At 35.9% G+C, this 18,279-nt stretch overlaps 1 protein-coding gene across 4 annotated transcripts in view; it reads right to left on the bottom strand.

Annotated features, from left to right (window-relative positions):
* Positions 1–10,559: 10,559 nt before the first annotated feature.
* Positions 10,560–18,279, bottom strand: part of LOC110033914 (coiled-coil domain-containing protein 12) — a 13,122-nt gene continuing 5,402 nt past the window's right edge. For all 4 annotated transcript variants that reach the window (XM_020738076.1, XM_020738079.1, XM_020738078.1 and 1 more), the window contains exons 4-6: positions 11,818–11,950; positions 10,917–11,031; positions 10,560–10,818 (exon numbers count right to left, since the gene is read on the bottom strand). In XM_020738076.1, coding sequence (XP_020593735.1) covers positions 10,760–10,818; positions 10,917–11,031; positions 11,818–11,950 — 307 coding nt within the window. In that variant the 3' untranslated portion in view covers positions 10,560–10,759. The remainder of the gene's footprint in view (positions 10,819–10,916; positions 11,032–11,817; positions 11,951–18,279) is intronic.

Here is an 18,279-nt window from a genome sequence, read left to right as displayed (position 1 = left end):
ATTGATTCATTAGAAAACAACATCACCCAAAAATCACCCAAAAAAAAAAAAAAAAAGAATACATCAGTAATAACCGCATCCCCCTTTGAGATTGCACCAACTTAAGCTAAAGAGAGTTACATTATAGAAAGCAAATGAACATTTTAAACCCTTATAAAGTAGTTTCAAAAGGCTTAACATGGGTGTGGGTATAATATTTAAAAATAAATAATTAATTTCTAATAGTCATCCCCCATCATGCATGTGTGTAATAGCACTAAGAAATTATAAATGTCGTCACATTTCAAATATGACATGAAAGCACTCTTAAGCATATCATTCCTTCTTTAAAATGAGTTTTATGATACATCTTGCGAGTTCAACAAACCTTTGGACAATGACCAACCATAACAAAAATTCTCTCAGGATAATATCCATGAACTAAGAAACATTCAATTTAGCCAGATTCAGTGTTGGAATCAAATATGGAGCTATGACTTATTCGCAAAGTAAAAAAACTTGAGACAATATTAATGAATGGGAAATTTATATATCTAGCACACAATTCTTGTGTATTTATATGTTTCGCAACTAAACTTTCATATTTGCATTCATAGCGTATTGGTGACTTAAACCTATAAATGAAAAGGTGTATTTCACTTTTCAAAAAATGATAATAGTATTATTTTTTATGCAATATTAAAGATTTGAGTGTTGTGCAAGAAACACAAATATAGTAGAATTACGTGCGATGTATATCAATGCCCCCTAAAAGAATGGGCATTAACATACAACACAATTCTTATATATTTACACGCCTAACACCTAAACATTCATATTTACTTGCATATCACCTAAATCTTTAACATCACATCACAGATGCCAACAACACTATCCTTTTCAAAATGAAATACTCCTCATCCACTCATGACACCAAAGTGATATGCAAATACATAAGAATCGTGTTGTATGGACGTAAATTTCCTTTTATATCAAATATTTTGTGGGTAGTCGGATGGGCAGCTCTAATTTTAGGGAGATTGATAGCCTTTTAGATAATAACAAAAAAATATCACCGATAAAAAAAATTATATATTATGAATTTATTTTCTCTTTTAATTCGACTTATTGTCTAATTTATTTGCTTCCTCTTGAAATATTTTTTACATCCATAAATAAGCAAACTTACCCTATGAATAAAAAAATCATTTTAGAGTGTGTTTGTTTCGACTGTGGCTTTATAAAATCTAAGTTCAAAAGCTGTAGTTGAAAAATCTGTTGTTCAGAGGCTGGTGTTTCAGAAACATTTGGTTTGTTTGAAAAACACAGTTCAATAAGTGTTATTCATGGACTAATGTTTGTAATTCCCTTAGTATATATACGCAGTTTTGTTTGAAAAATAAGTTTCTGTTTGAAAAACACAGTTCTGAAAGTGCTATTTGTGGAATAAATCAAATGTTAATTTTTGAAATTATTTTCACTCACAACATCATAAGGGAATTTAAGGTGAATATTAACCCAATTTTTTATCCTCAAAATAATCATACAAACATAATATATTCAACATAAGCGGCAACTCAGCTAAATATATGAGTTTGCTTACAAAAAAATAAAAATAAAAATTCTAAAGTAGTACAACTTGTTCTCCAAAGTACATCAACATCATTACAATAAATACAACGTTAACAACAATAACAACAATGCTACGATTATAAAATCAAACAGGAGCAAAGTCTTCAAAAGAAATTTCAAGTCTTTGAGATCATTCTTCACCGTATCAACATATGTATTTATTTGTTCATCACCTCATTCTAATATTGCATCCCTCGGTTCATCAATACATTGAAAAAATTTGCAATCTCTATTCATTAATTTTTTTAGACATCTATAAAATTTTCAGCCAACGTTGTCACATTTCTGTGCCGTGAAGACAACACATAATATATTGCAGTCACAAAATATCGATCGATATTTGGTCCCCTTAGAACTTGTCAAATTACTTGAGCTTAATATAATCCTGTAAATTAATGATTAACACATAACAATGCGTGAAAAGAAACAAATAGGTGAAAAGAAAAGAGATGCATAATTTGTATAAAGAATGGGCATTTACATACATACCACTGTAGTCCTTTGCATTTATATATCTAACAAAAAAATCTATTTTTTTACATTGGTACCATCCAAATATTTCATAAATAATACAATCATATTAACTGCAAAAAAAGTTAAAATAAATGTGTCAAAAACAAATTCCACTGATGAGGGTTAGTTTCGCCTTGAAACTAAAAAAATTGATGTTAGACCAAACAAAATTCAACAAATGCATCATGAAAACCTAAAGATATTATTGAGGTGGTATTGATGCGGTATTGATGTGATTGTTTTCTCGGTTCTTTTTTAAGGCTCGGAGTCACAAACTTCTCTATTTATATATCGTCGTATAGTTTCTTTATTTAATAAATCTCCCTCTTGGGTCATCATAAATGATCCGAAGAGGAGATAAATCACATAAAAAAATGATATATGATAATAACTAGGCAAACAAATAATAAGAAACAAAGGAAATGTTATATATGAGTAATCCACGTGTTATGAGTCGAGAGTACACATTCGAACGGGATCAAATCATGATACCTAGAAACACAACATTTACGAAGAGAATCCCAATATAAGTCACCCCAAACTAAAGAAACAATAAGAATATTTTTTGTTCTAGGGTTAAGAGTCTCGAGAGGAATGCATCCATCTGGTTAATTACATATCTTATGACATACCCAAGAATGCTCTCGATAAAAGGAGTTTCACTTATATTATCATGAACCTAGAGAATATGTCATTTCATATGGGAAAGCTCCGATGCTACAAATCTTTCACTAATCTACATGGTAGAAAGCGAGTCTCTCACATACCAAATTGGTACCAGATCGTCGACATACGAAACCTGCGAAATAACCAAAATCATCTCGATGGGAATATCCCTATATTCAGAGCGCACCGGGCCATCAGGGCTGAGGGTAAATCATTGTATCCCAAATTGAGGCAGTCCATTGATGATCGGGTTGTCAAGATGATATCAATGAAGTCAAAAAGAGCGATAAAGCTCGAAGAGGCTCAACAAGAGGAAGAGTAGGGTAATCCTAAAAGACAGAGGTAATCGGGTCGGGGTTCCATAGACCCGTCATCGCAAGCTACTAGGACTCTAAGTTTACCTGTTCATGAAAGTAGTCGACCCAACACGTCCCCGGTCAGCAATCCATGAATTGCATCGTCCATGGGGACTTCGGTAGCCTTAAGGGCAAAATAAGGAGACTTTAATCCTATGACCTACAAGGTGAAGCTCAAGAGGTGGGACTCACACTCGCCAGATAGATGGCAGAGTGGCCTCAAGAAAAACCAGAAATAAGATGTCTAGCTACAAAACTGTAAACATTCTCCACAAAGGACTTACACCCCGTCTGGGTCAGAGCAGCCCCTAACACCCTAATGGTTCTAGATAACCACCTAAGTAGAAATATATATTGGGTCAGTCGGGTTGAAGAAGCTCGGGGGCTTCTCCACGGGAAATGTAAATATGAATGTAATTATATCCCAGTGTCCTAAGCAAGGGAGCTGTATTACATGACTTGAGTCCAATCCATGCATGCAAATCATTTTAAAATCGGCTCGAAGGCTATGTAAGAAAATAAAAGTGCAAATTTTAAAGTCTTGAATATTTTAATTCTAAATTTTTTATTATCTTGAATATTTTATTAGGATTTTATTTCATATTTAGAATTTTAAATCCTAAATAATCTATATTGCATTCGTGATTCCCGGACAAATTACATAAAGAAAGAATGAAAGCAATTCAAACATACAAACATGCAAAAAAAATAATAAAACAAAACAAGTAAAATAATAATAGACTGATGTCGTTGAGTCGACAACATATCTCATAAAAGTAAAAAAGCGGTCGGACTCGGCATATAGATGTCCGATCCTAATTTTATACATCAATATCAAATGCAGAATTAAGATACAGGGCATAAATTGACTGTGCTAAAGATTCAAGAACTAAAGCATGTCACTTGATTATTTTGGATTCATCATTAGTGGACTAAGAGCAGCAATTTATGCCCCGTATCTTAATTCTGCATGCATAAATTGACTGTTGCAAATGAATGTGGAGATGCAACATGCGACATGACACACACAAAAGAGATGTACCCGTAAAATAGGCTACCTATGGAAAGGAATTACACCTGTCCAGGAACCCGACGCTATGCGACAAGCAGACACCGACTACAAATGAGTGCATCGAGCAAAACGATACCTATAAAAAAGATTTACACCTTACCCAAAAGATGCTCACCGAGCACACATGCAAGATATGCAACAAACATATTAGAACAATCAAGCATACATAAATGCAATGAGACATCAAACTTATGACATTTAGAAATGTCAAGTGTATGACATACAAATGACAAGCATAGAGAAATGAAAATTAAAAAAAAAAAAAAAAAAAAAAAAAAAAAAACCGTAAGTGACGTGATCCTTACAAGTGAGAATCACACACTTAGGTGTACACACATTGTGTCTCACACGAGTTCAGTGGTTAGGAAGCGTGACTCGTGCTTGTTATAATATGAAATACCCACGACACTCTGGGTGACATCATATGGATTGAGATAAGTGGTCCATGAGTGAAACAACTCCTCCAAAAGTATGCAAGTGTCCATCTCCGTCCATACGTTGTATTATGTTGTATGTGGAGAGGACACTCACGAGCGTGGGTGCTCAAAGAGACACAACAAGGTGTGGGTGCTCATAGAGACACCCCAAATATGCCACATGTAAAGCATACAAGACAAAAGTACTTTACATGCGCTGAAATAAATCATAGACATCAAGTCAAAAGATTTTCATGCACATGCAAATAAACATGTAATATAATGCAAAAAACATATGTGCAGGCAAGTGACCAGTAGACCGGGTCATGACAACCATTCAAACCGAAAGGATGGGTTGATTGATCCTGGGACAATCGATCGGACCCCAAAGAGTAGGCGATCGGTTCAGAATGGTCAATTAAACCCAACTGATGGAGCAATCGGGCCGAGACGATCGATCGAGCCAAAAAAAGAAGGACAATCAGGCCAGGACGACCAATCAAACCCAAAGGATCAAGCGATCAGGCCGAGGCGGCCGATCAAGCTCAGTGAATAGGTCGATCGAGTTGGAACTACCGATCAGACCTAAAGGATCAAGCAATCATGTCGTGTTGTGGCCGTCGATCAAGCCTGAAGAATAGGTCGATTAGATCGGGATGGTCGATCGAGCCCAAAGGATCGGGTGATCAAGCAGAGGCGAGCGAACAAGCCCAAAAAATAGGTTGATCGGGTCGGAACAACCGATCAGACCTAATATGATCAGTCGGCAATACCGGGGTGGTCGATCGAACCTGGAGAATAGGTCGATCAGGTCGAGACGGTTGATTGGACCAAGACGTGATCGGTAGATAGTACCAGGGCGGCCGATCAAACCTGGAGAAAAGGTCGATCGAGTTGAAACGACCGATTGGACCCGAGATGATTGGTGGTCGTGCCGGGGCAGCCACCACCGATCAGACCGAAGTGCTCACACAATCACACATATGATATGCGACATGATCCAGATGCAAAAAATGTAGCAAATGAACACACATGCAATGCAACTCATAACACTCGACGACATATCAAACTCGTCTAAAAGACCTCGCTTAGGTACCCAGGGTTTAAGCTCTTGGAGTTGTGGCGTAGCCGCTTCCGGCTTTGGCGAGAAAATGTGGAGAACTTCACCCTTAGATTTCTCGTAGGAGAAGTCTTTCACCGTTCATAGGATAGACTTACTACAAAGCTTTTTCTGTCCTACGAAACTCACACGATCTTGTAAATGAGCTAACTACAAAGTTTTTCCTGTTCTCCAAGATCGAACTATCCCAACCCTTCTAAAGAAGGTTGGAAGCACCAAAATCATGGAAAAATTGGGATTTCGACCCGTTTAGGTATGAATCAAAGGCTCACAAGGGAAACTCTCAGATTCTCTAGGAGTGTATCCAACTAAAGCTTCCTAACCTAGGTTTTCCTTTAGGAAATCAATGAATAATCCAAGGGCGTTTGGCCACACCGAGTAGTATCAGTCGACCAACTCAGACCATGTGGACGACCGAACCCACAACATCTAGCCTAAACTAACCCTAGGGCCAGTTAAGAAAGAAACACAAGGGATTTTGAGAATCTCACCAGTGCAGAGATTGCAGACACATTTCTTCAAGTAGGAGGCAGCTCTCCTAACGGTAGGAGAGGATCCCACATTCCGACGAAGCTTTGGCGAAGTTCTGACAGTGCTCCAGTGATGCTTCAACGATCCTTTCCCAAGCCAAGATGAAGCTCTCGTTTGGTGTAGGAAAGTCGAAACTTTACTCCTTCGCTAGCCTTCCTCAAGAAGATCTCCTTACACACCCAATAAATTTGCTGGAGGAAGATGAAGGAGATGAGGGAGAAGAAGTTGAAAACGAGGAAGAGAATGAGGGAGATAAGGTCCCTTAGCTTTCTCCTCTTGAGGAAGAAGATCTTCCTCTCTTGCTCTGTCCAAGAGGCACTCTCCAAAGCACTCCAAGATCTCCAAGTGCTCTCCAAGGAAGCTTCTTTAGCCCAAAAATTGAAAAAGGAAGTGCAAGATTGGAGGGAAATGAGGCTCCCCTAGGTAAAGATCAACTCACTCAAGGAAATCTCCCATTAGCTCTTTCCTTAACCTTCTTGGAAACTTCTAAGAGAAGCTTAAAAAAGGTGTTACCTGCCCTCTTTTCCCATCCCCAAAGCTCATTATCAAAAACTTGCAATTTTGGTCGCCTCGAGTCAAATCAGCACAAAAATTAGTTTTTTTTTTTTTGTGATCTAGGGATTGACCGACGCCTAGTATGGCACCCTAGCACCAGGCCTCTGAAGTCTAGGTGCCAAGTTTAGTGCATACTTTCCCTGTTCTCAGGAAGAGGTCATTTTTAGTTGTTTTGGACACTTAGGCGCCTGGGACTGACACATAGGCCCCTCAGCGCCAGAAGCTGGTGCCAGACTTTCAGAGGCTCAATTTTAAATGTTCGGGAAGGCATTTTGGGCGCCTAGGCCACCGAGGTTGCCACCTAAGCGCCAGTCTAGCACCGAAACTCTGATTTACATTGGGAGTGCCCGAAGGAGGATTTTTTCGATCTGTAAGCTACGAGAGACTCTATATGAGTGAAACATAGTCCCATACCTTCAAAATTGAGTAACTTGATCGGCCTTTCACATGGGAAATCGCTGTCAACGGTCGCCCTAAGTCACGACATGAGTAGGGTGTCCCAAACCTTAACTTTCCCGTAGCGCGCGTAGGACTCAATGACTTCCCTTGGCCATGAGAGGGCCCAGACGGACATGCGGTGACTTCTAAACACCAGAATGGGCACCACTTATGTCACGTGTTCTAAATGAGCCCCTCTTAAGGCAGGTTCTCCTAGGTAAGGTTAAATCACTGCCAACCCCAACTCCTTGTCTTAAACAAGTGCTAGAGAGTCTTGGATGGGCTACTTAAGCTACATGATGCAACGGACGAAGTCGTGCAAGTAAACACTCTACATTGACATCAAAAGGTGATGCCAACAATGAACAATAACATTAACATTGAAATGCAAATTCCAATTTCCAAATCTCATTTCTCTCTCATCATGTAAATCCAAAAATTAAAATTGAATTCAAGATCCAAAAAAATGATAGAAAAATAAAACCGAGTTACTGAATTTCTGAAGAAAACAAATTGAAGATGAGAATTTATCTCATAATAGCAAAACATTACCTTTGAAATCTTCAAATCTAAGAACTAATATGATCGAGCAGACAACTCAAGAAAGAAGACTGGCACGATCAAAGCAAATGAAATCGGAAGATCGTGATTAATTGCCATGCATGATCACGAGAAAAACACTTGTTTCAATCTTTACTAATATTAAATGAAGATTGAAAGAGATGATTTCTTCAATTTCAAAAGGAAGTGAGGAAAGCAGAGCTCGCTTAAACTTCGAAGAGGTCGTTGCGATCCTTCATGCGGAGGCAGAGAGGGCAAAGCAAATGGAGAGAGCAGCAATCGCAAATGGAGGGCTATGGGCTTTCTTGTCGTGGTCGGCTAGGGCCTTCGCATCACGGTTGCTAGGAAAGGAGTGCGGGCTCGGGAAAACGTCGCAATGGCAATGGGTAAGGTTAAAGCGCGTCGCAGCGACCTCAGATGTTATCGCGTTGGCGTTTTTACTATTCCATGCAACTCGGTTGGGAAACACAAAAAGCTGTTGATTATTTATAATCTGCTGATAAACAAATTATTCTGATAATCTAATAATCAAAATAATCTGGCTTGCTGTTTGGGGCAGTTTATTCATATTAACTTATTGGTGGTTAAATGACATTTTTGTCCATGTCTGATAAAACTGTTTGGGACAGCTTATTGGTCGGTGTCGTTATTCCCAACGTTCCAATTTACCAAAAAAAAAAACTGGTAAACAAGAGATTTAAGTGGTTCGGCCAATGACCTACATCCACAGAAGACAATCAACGAAAGTTTTATTTAGCAAATCTGTAAGATTACATAGCTACAAATAAGCTCTCAAATCTGTAAGCTTACTACAACATGCTCTCAAATAAACAAACTCCATACTTATAACTAAAATTCGGCACAATGAGAATATAAGAGCTCCATACTCATAATTTGGCACAATTACAATACAATGAGAATATAAGAGCTCCATATTGCAATCAAAATCGGAATAGCCTCTTTGACAACTAACTATTGCTATTATCACTGTACCAGTTGCTGAGACAAGGATATACTCACTTGAAACATTATATAAAAAAGCCAATAACTCTCAACAAACAACTCATAATCATGTGCTTTGATCTATCAAGCTTGCAGCTAGCATAACAAGCATGTCGAAGCATAGCAACCAGCCGATAACATATTTTTCCACCTCTATCACATACACCCCCATATCTTCCTTTTCCAAAAGCATAACAAGCAAGCAGCAAGCTTAAATGCAATAAGTGAAATACATGATCCTTAGGCATTTACATATCTAACATATATATCGACATGATCTTCTGCATCACCAAAGAAATACCATCATTGTAACTTATAAAAAGTGAAATACACCATTTTATGCATAGGGTAAGGTGACATATATGTCAAAAATGAAGTTTAGGAGTTAGATATGTAAATATTTCAAAATTGAGTGGTATGAATGTAAACGCCTTCAAAAATAGATGAAGGTGAGTGCTAACAACAACTTTCAGATGGCCTATATGTAATTGTCCTTAATAATTCAATTTGCAGGCTCTCACTATCAAGTAAAACAAAATAAAAATGGCAAACAAAAATGCATCATTCAAAAATAAGAGCCTCAAACCATCACTATAGAAAGCAAGATAAAAACACAAGCTTATAGTGGAAGCCATTAACATGTGTTTTTTTGTAGCTAACAATTACTATAGGAAAGAAAGATGGCCTTAACGAGAAACAAAATTCCACAGGCATATGCCTCAATAGAAGGTACCAAAAACTTTAACTATAATCTTTGCCTTATTAATAAAATGAAGCTTTGAAAGCCTTGAACCCAATGCAAACTTCTGCATCAAATACATAAAACCAGAAGCTGCGGATCAAGCCACTTCAGCAAAAACATGAACCATGGACTGCAGCCAATGAAGAAAGCATCCGTTACAACCAAAGGGGTGAGGAAACCCAATTTTCAAGTGTAAAATAAAGAAAATAAATGGATATCTATAACTAACATTTTTCAATCCATGAAAATCTCTACCAATGTTCCAATGTTTCCTGGCTTTATCAAAAAGAAAGTGCAACGCTACCCAATGTATTCCAAGAAAACCCAACAAAATTATAAGCAAGAAAACCCTACTTTTATCATCACTTGAAATATGCCTAAATTTGGGATAGAAAAAAACATATCAGAAGACTAAAAAAAATCGCATTCTAACCGGAGTAAACAGATCTCACCGGAGATCTCACCAGAGCTACAAGCGAGTCGATCTACGCGAGGGTGAAGATCGGAGAGGGAGACGGTGAGAGAGAGAGAGCGATGGAGAGCTAGACGAGTTGATCTACACAAGAAATAAGATCAGGGAGGGAGACGACAATGATGGAGAGCTGTGATGAGTCGATCGTGAAGATCGGGGAGGGAGACGGCGAGAGAGAGAGCGATGGAGAGCTGAAGGGCACGGAAGAATACGCTACTCGCAGACGCAGGACACGGCCCCTGAGGCGCGTCGAAATTCTTTAACAAATCCTCACGCGCGTATCCGAGTGATTACCCAACGCGATACGAATGGAGTTTCCAAACACCTCGCCGCCGCAGCCTAATAAGCTACCCCAAACAGACCCTGACTGCGGTTCAAAAAGCTGAAACCAACGCAACTCTCTTGCCACAATCCATAACGCACACAACCCGAAGTTCAAAGATATACCATCAAACAAAACACCTGTAAGGTTTTTTAAACCATATTTAAGGAACCATAGACTTAAAATAAACATATAGAATAAAAAAGTTGGCCTCAGACGAGGAATCGAAGTTGCCAAATTTTACAAGACTTGAAACACCAAGGGCAAAATAGCAGGTTTTAATTACAAAACAATCTCTACCAACAACACGTCATAACTAACTGCTATTCTTAAATATATCTGACCGTTATAGGTAATGAAGACCGCTAAAAAATTCAAATGGTCAATCTGCATTTCCAGCATTGTCAAGTTCCATGGCTGCCTTCTCCTTCTCTTGCTCAACTGCAGCATAAACAAATAAAATTCGAAACTAAAAACTGCTTAATAAATCCGATTTATCTAATATAATCTACAGAGATGTCATTTAATCAATTACTCACGCATTAGCTCATATAATGCTTTCTGTGTTCGTCTCTCGAGCTTGTCAAGCTTCTTTTGCACGTCTCTCCTCAGGTCCCAGTTTGGCTTCTTCGGTGCAATATTCAGAAAAGGATCCTGCATGGGCGGCAAAAATGGATTGATCGGTTTATAAATTAGTCACCCCTGAAATCTGAAATCTGAAATTAAAAAAAACTAAAATAACTAAGGGATCGCTCGGGATCACTTTTGTTTATTGTTTTTTATTTTTATTTTGATTTTATTTAAAATAAAATATGTTTGGCATGTCTAATTAAGACATGGTGTTTTTAGGTGTTTTCAAAAACACATTAATTTGTTTTTTGAAATAAAAAAAAACATATAAAAAACACACCAAATAAATATATTTTTAAAAAACAAAAGAAAAAATAAAAATAAAAACTGAATGATAAAACTGATCTCAAGGAAGCCCTTAACATTTGGTTCTATTTCAAATTGAAATAATTAAAATTTAATGTTTTCGTTCAAAATTAAAATTTTAATTCTCTTTTTTATCTTATCACTGTCGCTTTAAATTAAAATTTTCAAACTAAACTAAAATAAATATCATGTGCTCAATTTATTTATTTTCAAATGAATTTAATTTTATAATCCTAAAATTATTTGATTTTTCGGTTTCTTTGATTTAATGAATATTAAAACCAATTCAAAAACCAAAAGACATTCAAAAGTTTTAAACAAAAAAATTGAATCATTATTTTAAAACCGAACTGAATCAACCAATGTGCTCAGTTTGGGTTCGATTTTTTGGTTTTGACCAAATAATGTACACCCCAAATCCTACATTTTGGGAATGATTAATGAGAAGTTTGAGAGAATGAAGACGAAGCCATATTTGGTGTATCAAAAATAAAGGTTGAATACCTCAATTTTATCAGAGGGTTCTTGTACGGGGGCAATCGGATCTTCGAACTTTGGTAAATCAACTGGAGGTAATTTCCCCTCTTGAAGAAGTTTATCATGAGGAAGGTAATTTCTGAACTTCATGTTGGGAGTTCTGAATAAAAAGATTAAACGAAAATAAAATAATGTTCTTCAATGTAACACATGAATCTAAGAAAGCATGAAGATTTTCCTAAAGAACACAAGGCCATTGTAGTATTCCCAAAGATTAATAAAAATTGCAAGTTTCTTAGCATGAATAATCAGCCGTACAATAACAAAAGGGATCATGCATTTTTACAGGATGCAAATGCAGAAAGAAAGTTCTTATATAGGCAATTTACAAAAAGGAAGATTTACATAAATACCGCTCAATTCCTATGTGTCAACCTATCTAACGGCTAAACTTTATTTTATACATGCATACGACCTTACCTATGCATGAAAAAATGCATTTCCATTATAAAAGTCAATATGGTGGTATATTAGATGTGATATGAAAATATATGGGTGACATAAATGTAAAAAAATTAAAGTTGTGGTGTTTATATGTAAATAAATGGGAGTTGGTTGGTATGCATGTAAATGCCCCCTACAAAAATATATGTGACGAGTCACCAAACAATAAACATGTTGAGAAATTCATAACAACCGAATTCTCACTTCCCACTTACATTGCTTTTTAAGTGCAACTAAAGAGGACTACCTGTGAAAGGAGAATTGCATCTTGGTACAAACATCAAAAAAATTAAAAGCTAAGAAAGATCACAAATGCAAAGTTAGATAAATAAATAAATAAAAGGTTTCATTTGAATGTTTGAATATTGAGTGAAAGCATAGAAGAGAATTGAGAATCTGAAACCAAGGATTCACAATAAAGCAACAAATTGCTTTTATTTCATTTCCTTCCATTTCTATCCATCCAAAAACAAACTAATCAGTGCTTAGGGAGAAAAGTCTAAATCCACTTGTGACATTCCACATCAAGAGTAACAATAACTGAAGAAATGGCTAGTTTGCTTCAATTGTGACCTAGAGGCCACAAATTCGAATTCAGAAAAACAGAGCAAAATAAATATATGGGTGTAGAAAGCATCTCTCACAAAAATTTTTCTGTGCGGACTCCTGACGTAGCTCTACGTGCGGCGAAAGTTATTTCTGAGTTATTTTCAGGTTATTTCTGAGTTATTTTCAATAATACAGAAATAACCTGAAAATAACTCAAAAATAACCTATGCCGCACATAGAGGTAGGTCAGGAGTCCGGACAGAAAAAACGCTCCTCTCTACAAGAGGTCTAGTGCCCTCTCCTAAAAACTTCGCTGTAACATCATATGCTGAGCATGCTCCTTTCATACCTACTCTCATGACAACTGAAATGCTTTATAAGAGATAAAAAAAATCCATAATGTTTGAGAAAATATAATCTCATGTCAAGAACGCATGTTTAATTTTTTTCCAAAAATTTTTACTTGAAATAACTTATTTAGTAAAAAAAATGTTGTGTGCGTGTTTGACCAGTTAACCTAATGAATCATAGTCTATAGTAAGAATCAGAAATACATAGAATGACACTTCAGCCTCACCATGGCAACTTATTAGAACAAAAATAAATAAATAAATGAAGAAGCCTGTTTGAGGACATGATTGATGAGCATGCTAACATAATGATAAGCTCAGTATTTCTGTTGAATTTTCTGAACTGTTAGTGAAGTTTAAACCATATTGAAGATGAACAAGTTAATAGGTCACCAGATGTTATTGATAGTTGAAAAACTACATTGTAGCATGAAGTTTATGGAAGTTATAGTATGATATACAATCCAGAAAACTATTTCACCGGCCACCCTGTCTAAAACGTCAAGACTTTTTCATACATATTATGTTAAGCTGTCAAAAAAAGAACCTATCGAATACTGAATTCCTTCTAGTGCAGTGCACGCATGATTAAGTGTCAGAGGTTATGCCATATAAAGATGTGTCATGATTTTCTTTCATTTGATTAATCCTTTCTTGATCCTTATATATATATATATATATATATATAAAATTCATTAATTGTTATGCAACTATTATTGGTTTTAATCAAATACATAAGAACAGACTTCTCCATTGTAGTGTAAAATTTCAATCAACTCATTGATCTTAGCTGGTTTCAATTTCTTGTTGGTTTTCTTAGATTTAATCAATCGCTGAATATTGCATAGCTCGAAATTCTCTTACTTTCAAGTTTATATCATAAGAAAGCAAGTAGTTGCTTTAATTGTTGTCTCTTAAACCACAAACCTTCTACCAAATTGTGTATTTTCACACATCACATTATGCAGTTAATCCAAGATCCTAAGATGCTATGCATCACCAAACAAATAAGTTTCCACATTTACACAAATTAATTTCCACCAATTTTTCATCTCCTTTAACCTTCATATTGACAATATCAATTTCTTCGTTGAAGATATGCCTTATGCCTTCTCCAGGAATAATGACAAAATGGCAACCTTTTATATTAAAAATTATAAGGGTGAACTGTGAACATATGCATTTAACTTTTATGAGTTGTACTTGTAATGGATATACAACAAGTCTAAATGCAATATCATGATTATTAAGATTTTTCATGTCCGTGTATGCATACCTAATTGCATTGTATCCATATTTCATATACTGATACACATATACAATCTTCATTGGAAACAACATTAGCATGGCTCTATCCTAGAAATGAAACAACAAAATCAACATGACATAAATTTCATGCATCAATAACCCAATCAAATTCCACATGTATCCAATTTTTTCCACCAAATTTTCTCAGCCTTCGAACTTCTCGAGGAATATATCACTGTCATCATTAAAATTATGCCTTATGCATTATACTAGACATCATGATAAAAATGTTATCCTTATATAGATGTTATGTGAGTGAATTCTGAACACATGCATTTAACTTTCATGAATAATGTTGTTGTACATCTAATAGAAGTATAACAATTCTATATGCAATATCGTTTTCTAGGATTTTTCATGTCCATGTACATCCTTGTTTAATTGCATTGTACCCATATTTCCTGCAAGCTTCATTAACAACATTTATGTAGCTATATTCTAGAAATGGAACAACAAAATGAAACACAAAATATACGTACTCACATGCATGTATGTGACACATCACTAACCCAAATGGGCCCCACATTTATCCAAACATTTTTTCAACCAATTGTTCTTAGCCATTAACCTTCTCATTGAATATATATCAATTTCAACATAAAAAACTTGCCTTATCCTGGACACAATAACAGAGAGGTTACCTTTTATTTTAATTTTTTTGCGGGTGAACTGTGAACATATGGATTTTATTTCCGTGACATATGTTGTTATACATCTAATAGATCTGCAAAACTCTATACGCAATAACATACTTTCTAAGATTTTCCATGTTCAAGTATCCACATTTAATTACATTGCATTCATATATTTCATACCCATATGTAAGATTCATTGGAATCAATATTTGTGTTACTCTATTCCAAACATCAAAATCAATCATGCCATATATATCCCCATAGACATATATGTCACGCAACACTAACCCAATTCCATTCCACATTTATCCAAACCTTTTTCCACCAACTTTTCTTGGCTTTTAAAATTCTCATTGAACATATCAATTTCTTCATCAAACATATGCCTTATGCCTTATGGCAGACATAGGCTCCGTTTGGGGCAGCTTAAAAGTGCAGTGGCGTTTCCAAAACGCCGCCTTCCTGTTTGATTCGCACGTTCTGTCAGCGTTTTTTAAAACGGCTTATTTAATTTCTTAATAAACGCAGGACGCGGGGTTGACCCCGCGTCCCGTGTTCGTTCGAGATTCTTTACTCCGCTGCCCTCGACCTTGGAAGAAGGTGCAAACAGATGGATTTTGAGTGGAGCGCAAGGATGAAGATGGGAGTTTCGGTGGTCTATGTAATCTGATCGATTCACCCATAATAACAAATCACTGTTGCTCGTCGGAGGACCCCAGTCCACCGCCGCCGACATTGCTCACCAAGCGCACAATCTCCACCAACACTTCATAAGACGATACACCCTCCCTCAGCGCCGCCCTTCCGCTCTCGCTGTGTAGCTCCTTACCTCCCTCAAACTCCATCAACCAACGTACTCGCTCCTCTAATTCATCCGACTCCACCAGCCCCTTTTTATAACCCCGCATTTCCACCGCAAGTTTCGCCTCCTCAACCAAGAACACCTAGTTCATTCTCTGCTCCGCGTAAAGGGGCCACACGATCATCGCCACTCCTACCACAATCGATGCCAATGCTGAGTTCCACCCACAGTGAGTCTTCCCAGGTAATTGCATCGTTCTGTTCCTTCTGACTCTGTGGTTGTCACAGTTTTTGACAACTAGAGTGATTTACTACTTATTGTCTAATTGTTCTTCTGCACGGACAATATATTGCTAGGGTTGTTGCGGGAATTTCAGAATTTGTTCGCTTAAAATTTCAAGGATGATATTAACAAATAATTTACGTTTTTTTATTTCGTTACTTTTTATGTTGATTAGTGGCCACCGATATCAATTTCAATTTCGAAAGTTAACCAGTTTGATGATGCAAGGTTGGATGTGGAAATGTCTGCTATGTTGAAGGAGCAGCTAGTTAAAGTTTTTCATTATTGAAGGGCTACCACTGTAGGACAGAAAGTTCTGTGATCTTTAGCTTTTCTCTGCTCTGTTGAAGTAAACAAAGCTAATTTCATTTAATGCATTGATAATTGAGCATTTATAGCATTTGATTATATTATTTTTTAACATATTTAGAACCTTACTGATAAGACCAATTGGTGTTTATGTTGTTAAATATGTAACTTTAAAATGTCTTCAAATTTGGTTAACTAAGTGCACCAATTAGAGAACATGAAATTGGTAGATATGTACCCATTATGAGATCAAAATTGGCTCTAAATTATGCTGCTGAAAGGCTTCTAATGATTTTATTTTCCAAAGAAAAAAAAGTGGTACTAATTTGTAATGCAGGATGGAAACTTTCCAAAGAAAAAAAAAATTGTACTAATTTGCATGCAGGATGGAAACTCTTGCCATCAGATTCAAGCTAGATGGTTAATAGGTATATAGAGACTATTAGTTAGGTTATCGTGTAAAGGTCTATATCTTTTTTTGTAATGTTATGAAGAGGTTGTATTGATTCTAAAATATCTAATGCGTAGACATTGTTGTTTTGCTAAGAAAATTATAACTTTTGCGTGCTAAATTGTTCACTTAACTAAAAAAATTTGCAAATCAGATGTTTACAAAATGCACAAGCTAAACAGTTAAACAACTTATCCAAAATAGAGGCATAATGATCATTTATCCAGAATCATCAATTTTTAAAACGCACAAACCAAACAATCAGACAACTTATCAGGATCAGCTAATTATCAGCAACTTATTAGGATAAGTAGCTCATTTGAATAAGTTTGATAAGCTGCAACTGCCCCAAACAGACCCATAATCGTAAAAAAATTATGTGGATGAACTGTAAACATATGCATACAACTTTTACGACTTATGTTGCTGTACATATCTGATAGATTTGTAACAATTCTAAATGTAATATCATATTTCTAGAATTTTCCATGTCCATGTATCCGTGTTTAATTGCATTGCATCCATATGTCATACCCATATGCACGATTCATTAGAATCAACATTTGCATCTCTCTATTCTAGAAATACAACATCAATATATATATATATATATATATATATAGCATAATTCAGTTCAAAAAACACTTGCTCCTGTGCAAATTTTATTTGAATTGAGTGAGGATAACGGCCCAGTAACATAAGAAGCTTTCAAATAATGGGCCTATAACTCATCAAATTTTTCTGTGCGGACTGCTGACGTAGCTCTACGTGCGGCAGATGCTATTCTTAAGTTATTTTTAGGTTATTTATGAGTTATTTTCAATAATCCTGAAATAAATCAGGAATAACCCGCTGTCTTTATTTTTTGGTTATTTTGGGATTATTGAAAATAACCTGAAAGTAACTCAGGAATAACCTCCGCCGCACGTAGAGCTACGTCAGGAGTCCGGACAGAAAATGCGCTCCTATAGCCCATGCTATAAAATAATGGACATGAGTTTCAAGCTTCTCAGACCTGCCCACGCAATAAATCATTGTCATTTTTATGATCTAAGAGGAAGAATTGACAGAAAAATGAAAAAAAAAGAAGATAATATGACATATTATAAAATAATTAGGCAGTAATCTTTAATTTATGTTAGCTTTTATGATTTATGAGGAAAAATAGCAAAAAAAGAAGAAAAAGAAAAGAAGGCACTTCAAATAAAAAAAATCTATCCTGCATATACGAGGAGAAATAAATAAAAAAACAAGAAAAGATGGCAAAACTGTTGAGAATTTGATAAAAATAAAAAAAAA

Source organism: Phalaenopsis equestris, unplaced genomic scaffold (assembly GCF_001263595.1).
Source record: "Phalaenopsis equestris unplaced genomic scaffold, ASM126359v1 Scaffold001307, whole genome shotgun sequence".
NCBI lineage: Eukaryota > Viridiplantae > Streptophyta > Magnoliopsida > Asparagales > Orchidaceae > Phalaenopsis > Phalaenopsis equestris.
Note: the sequence above shows the minus strand (reverse complement) of the source record. Positions and strands in the feature narration are given on the sequence as shown.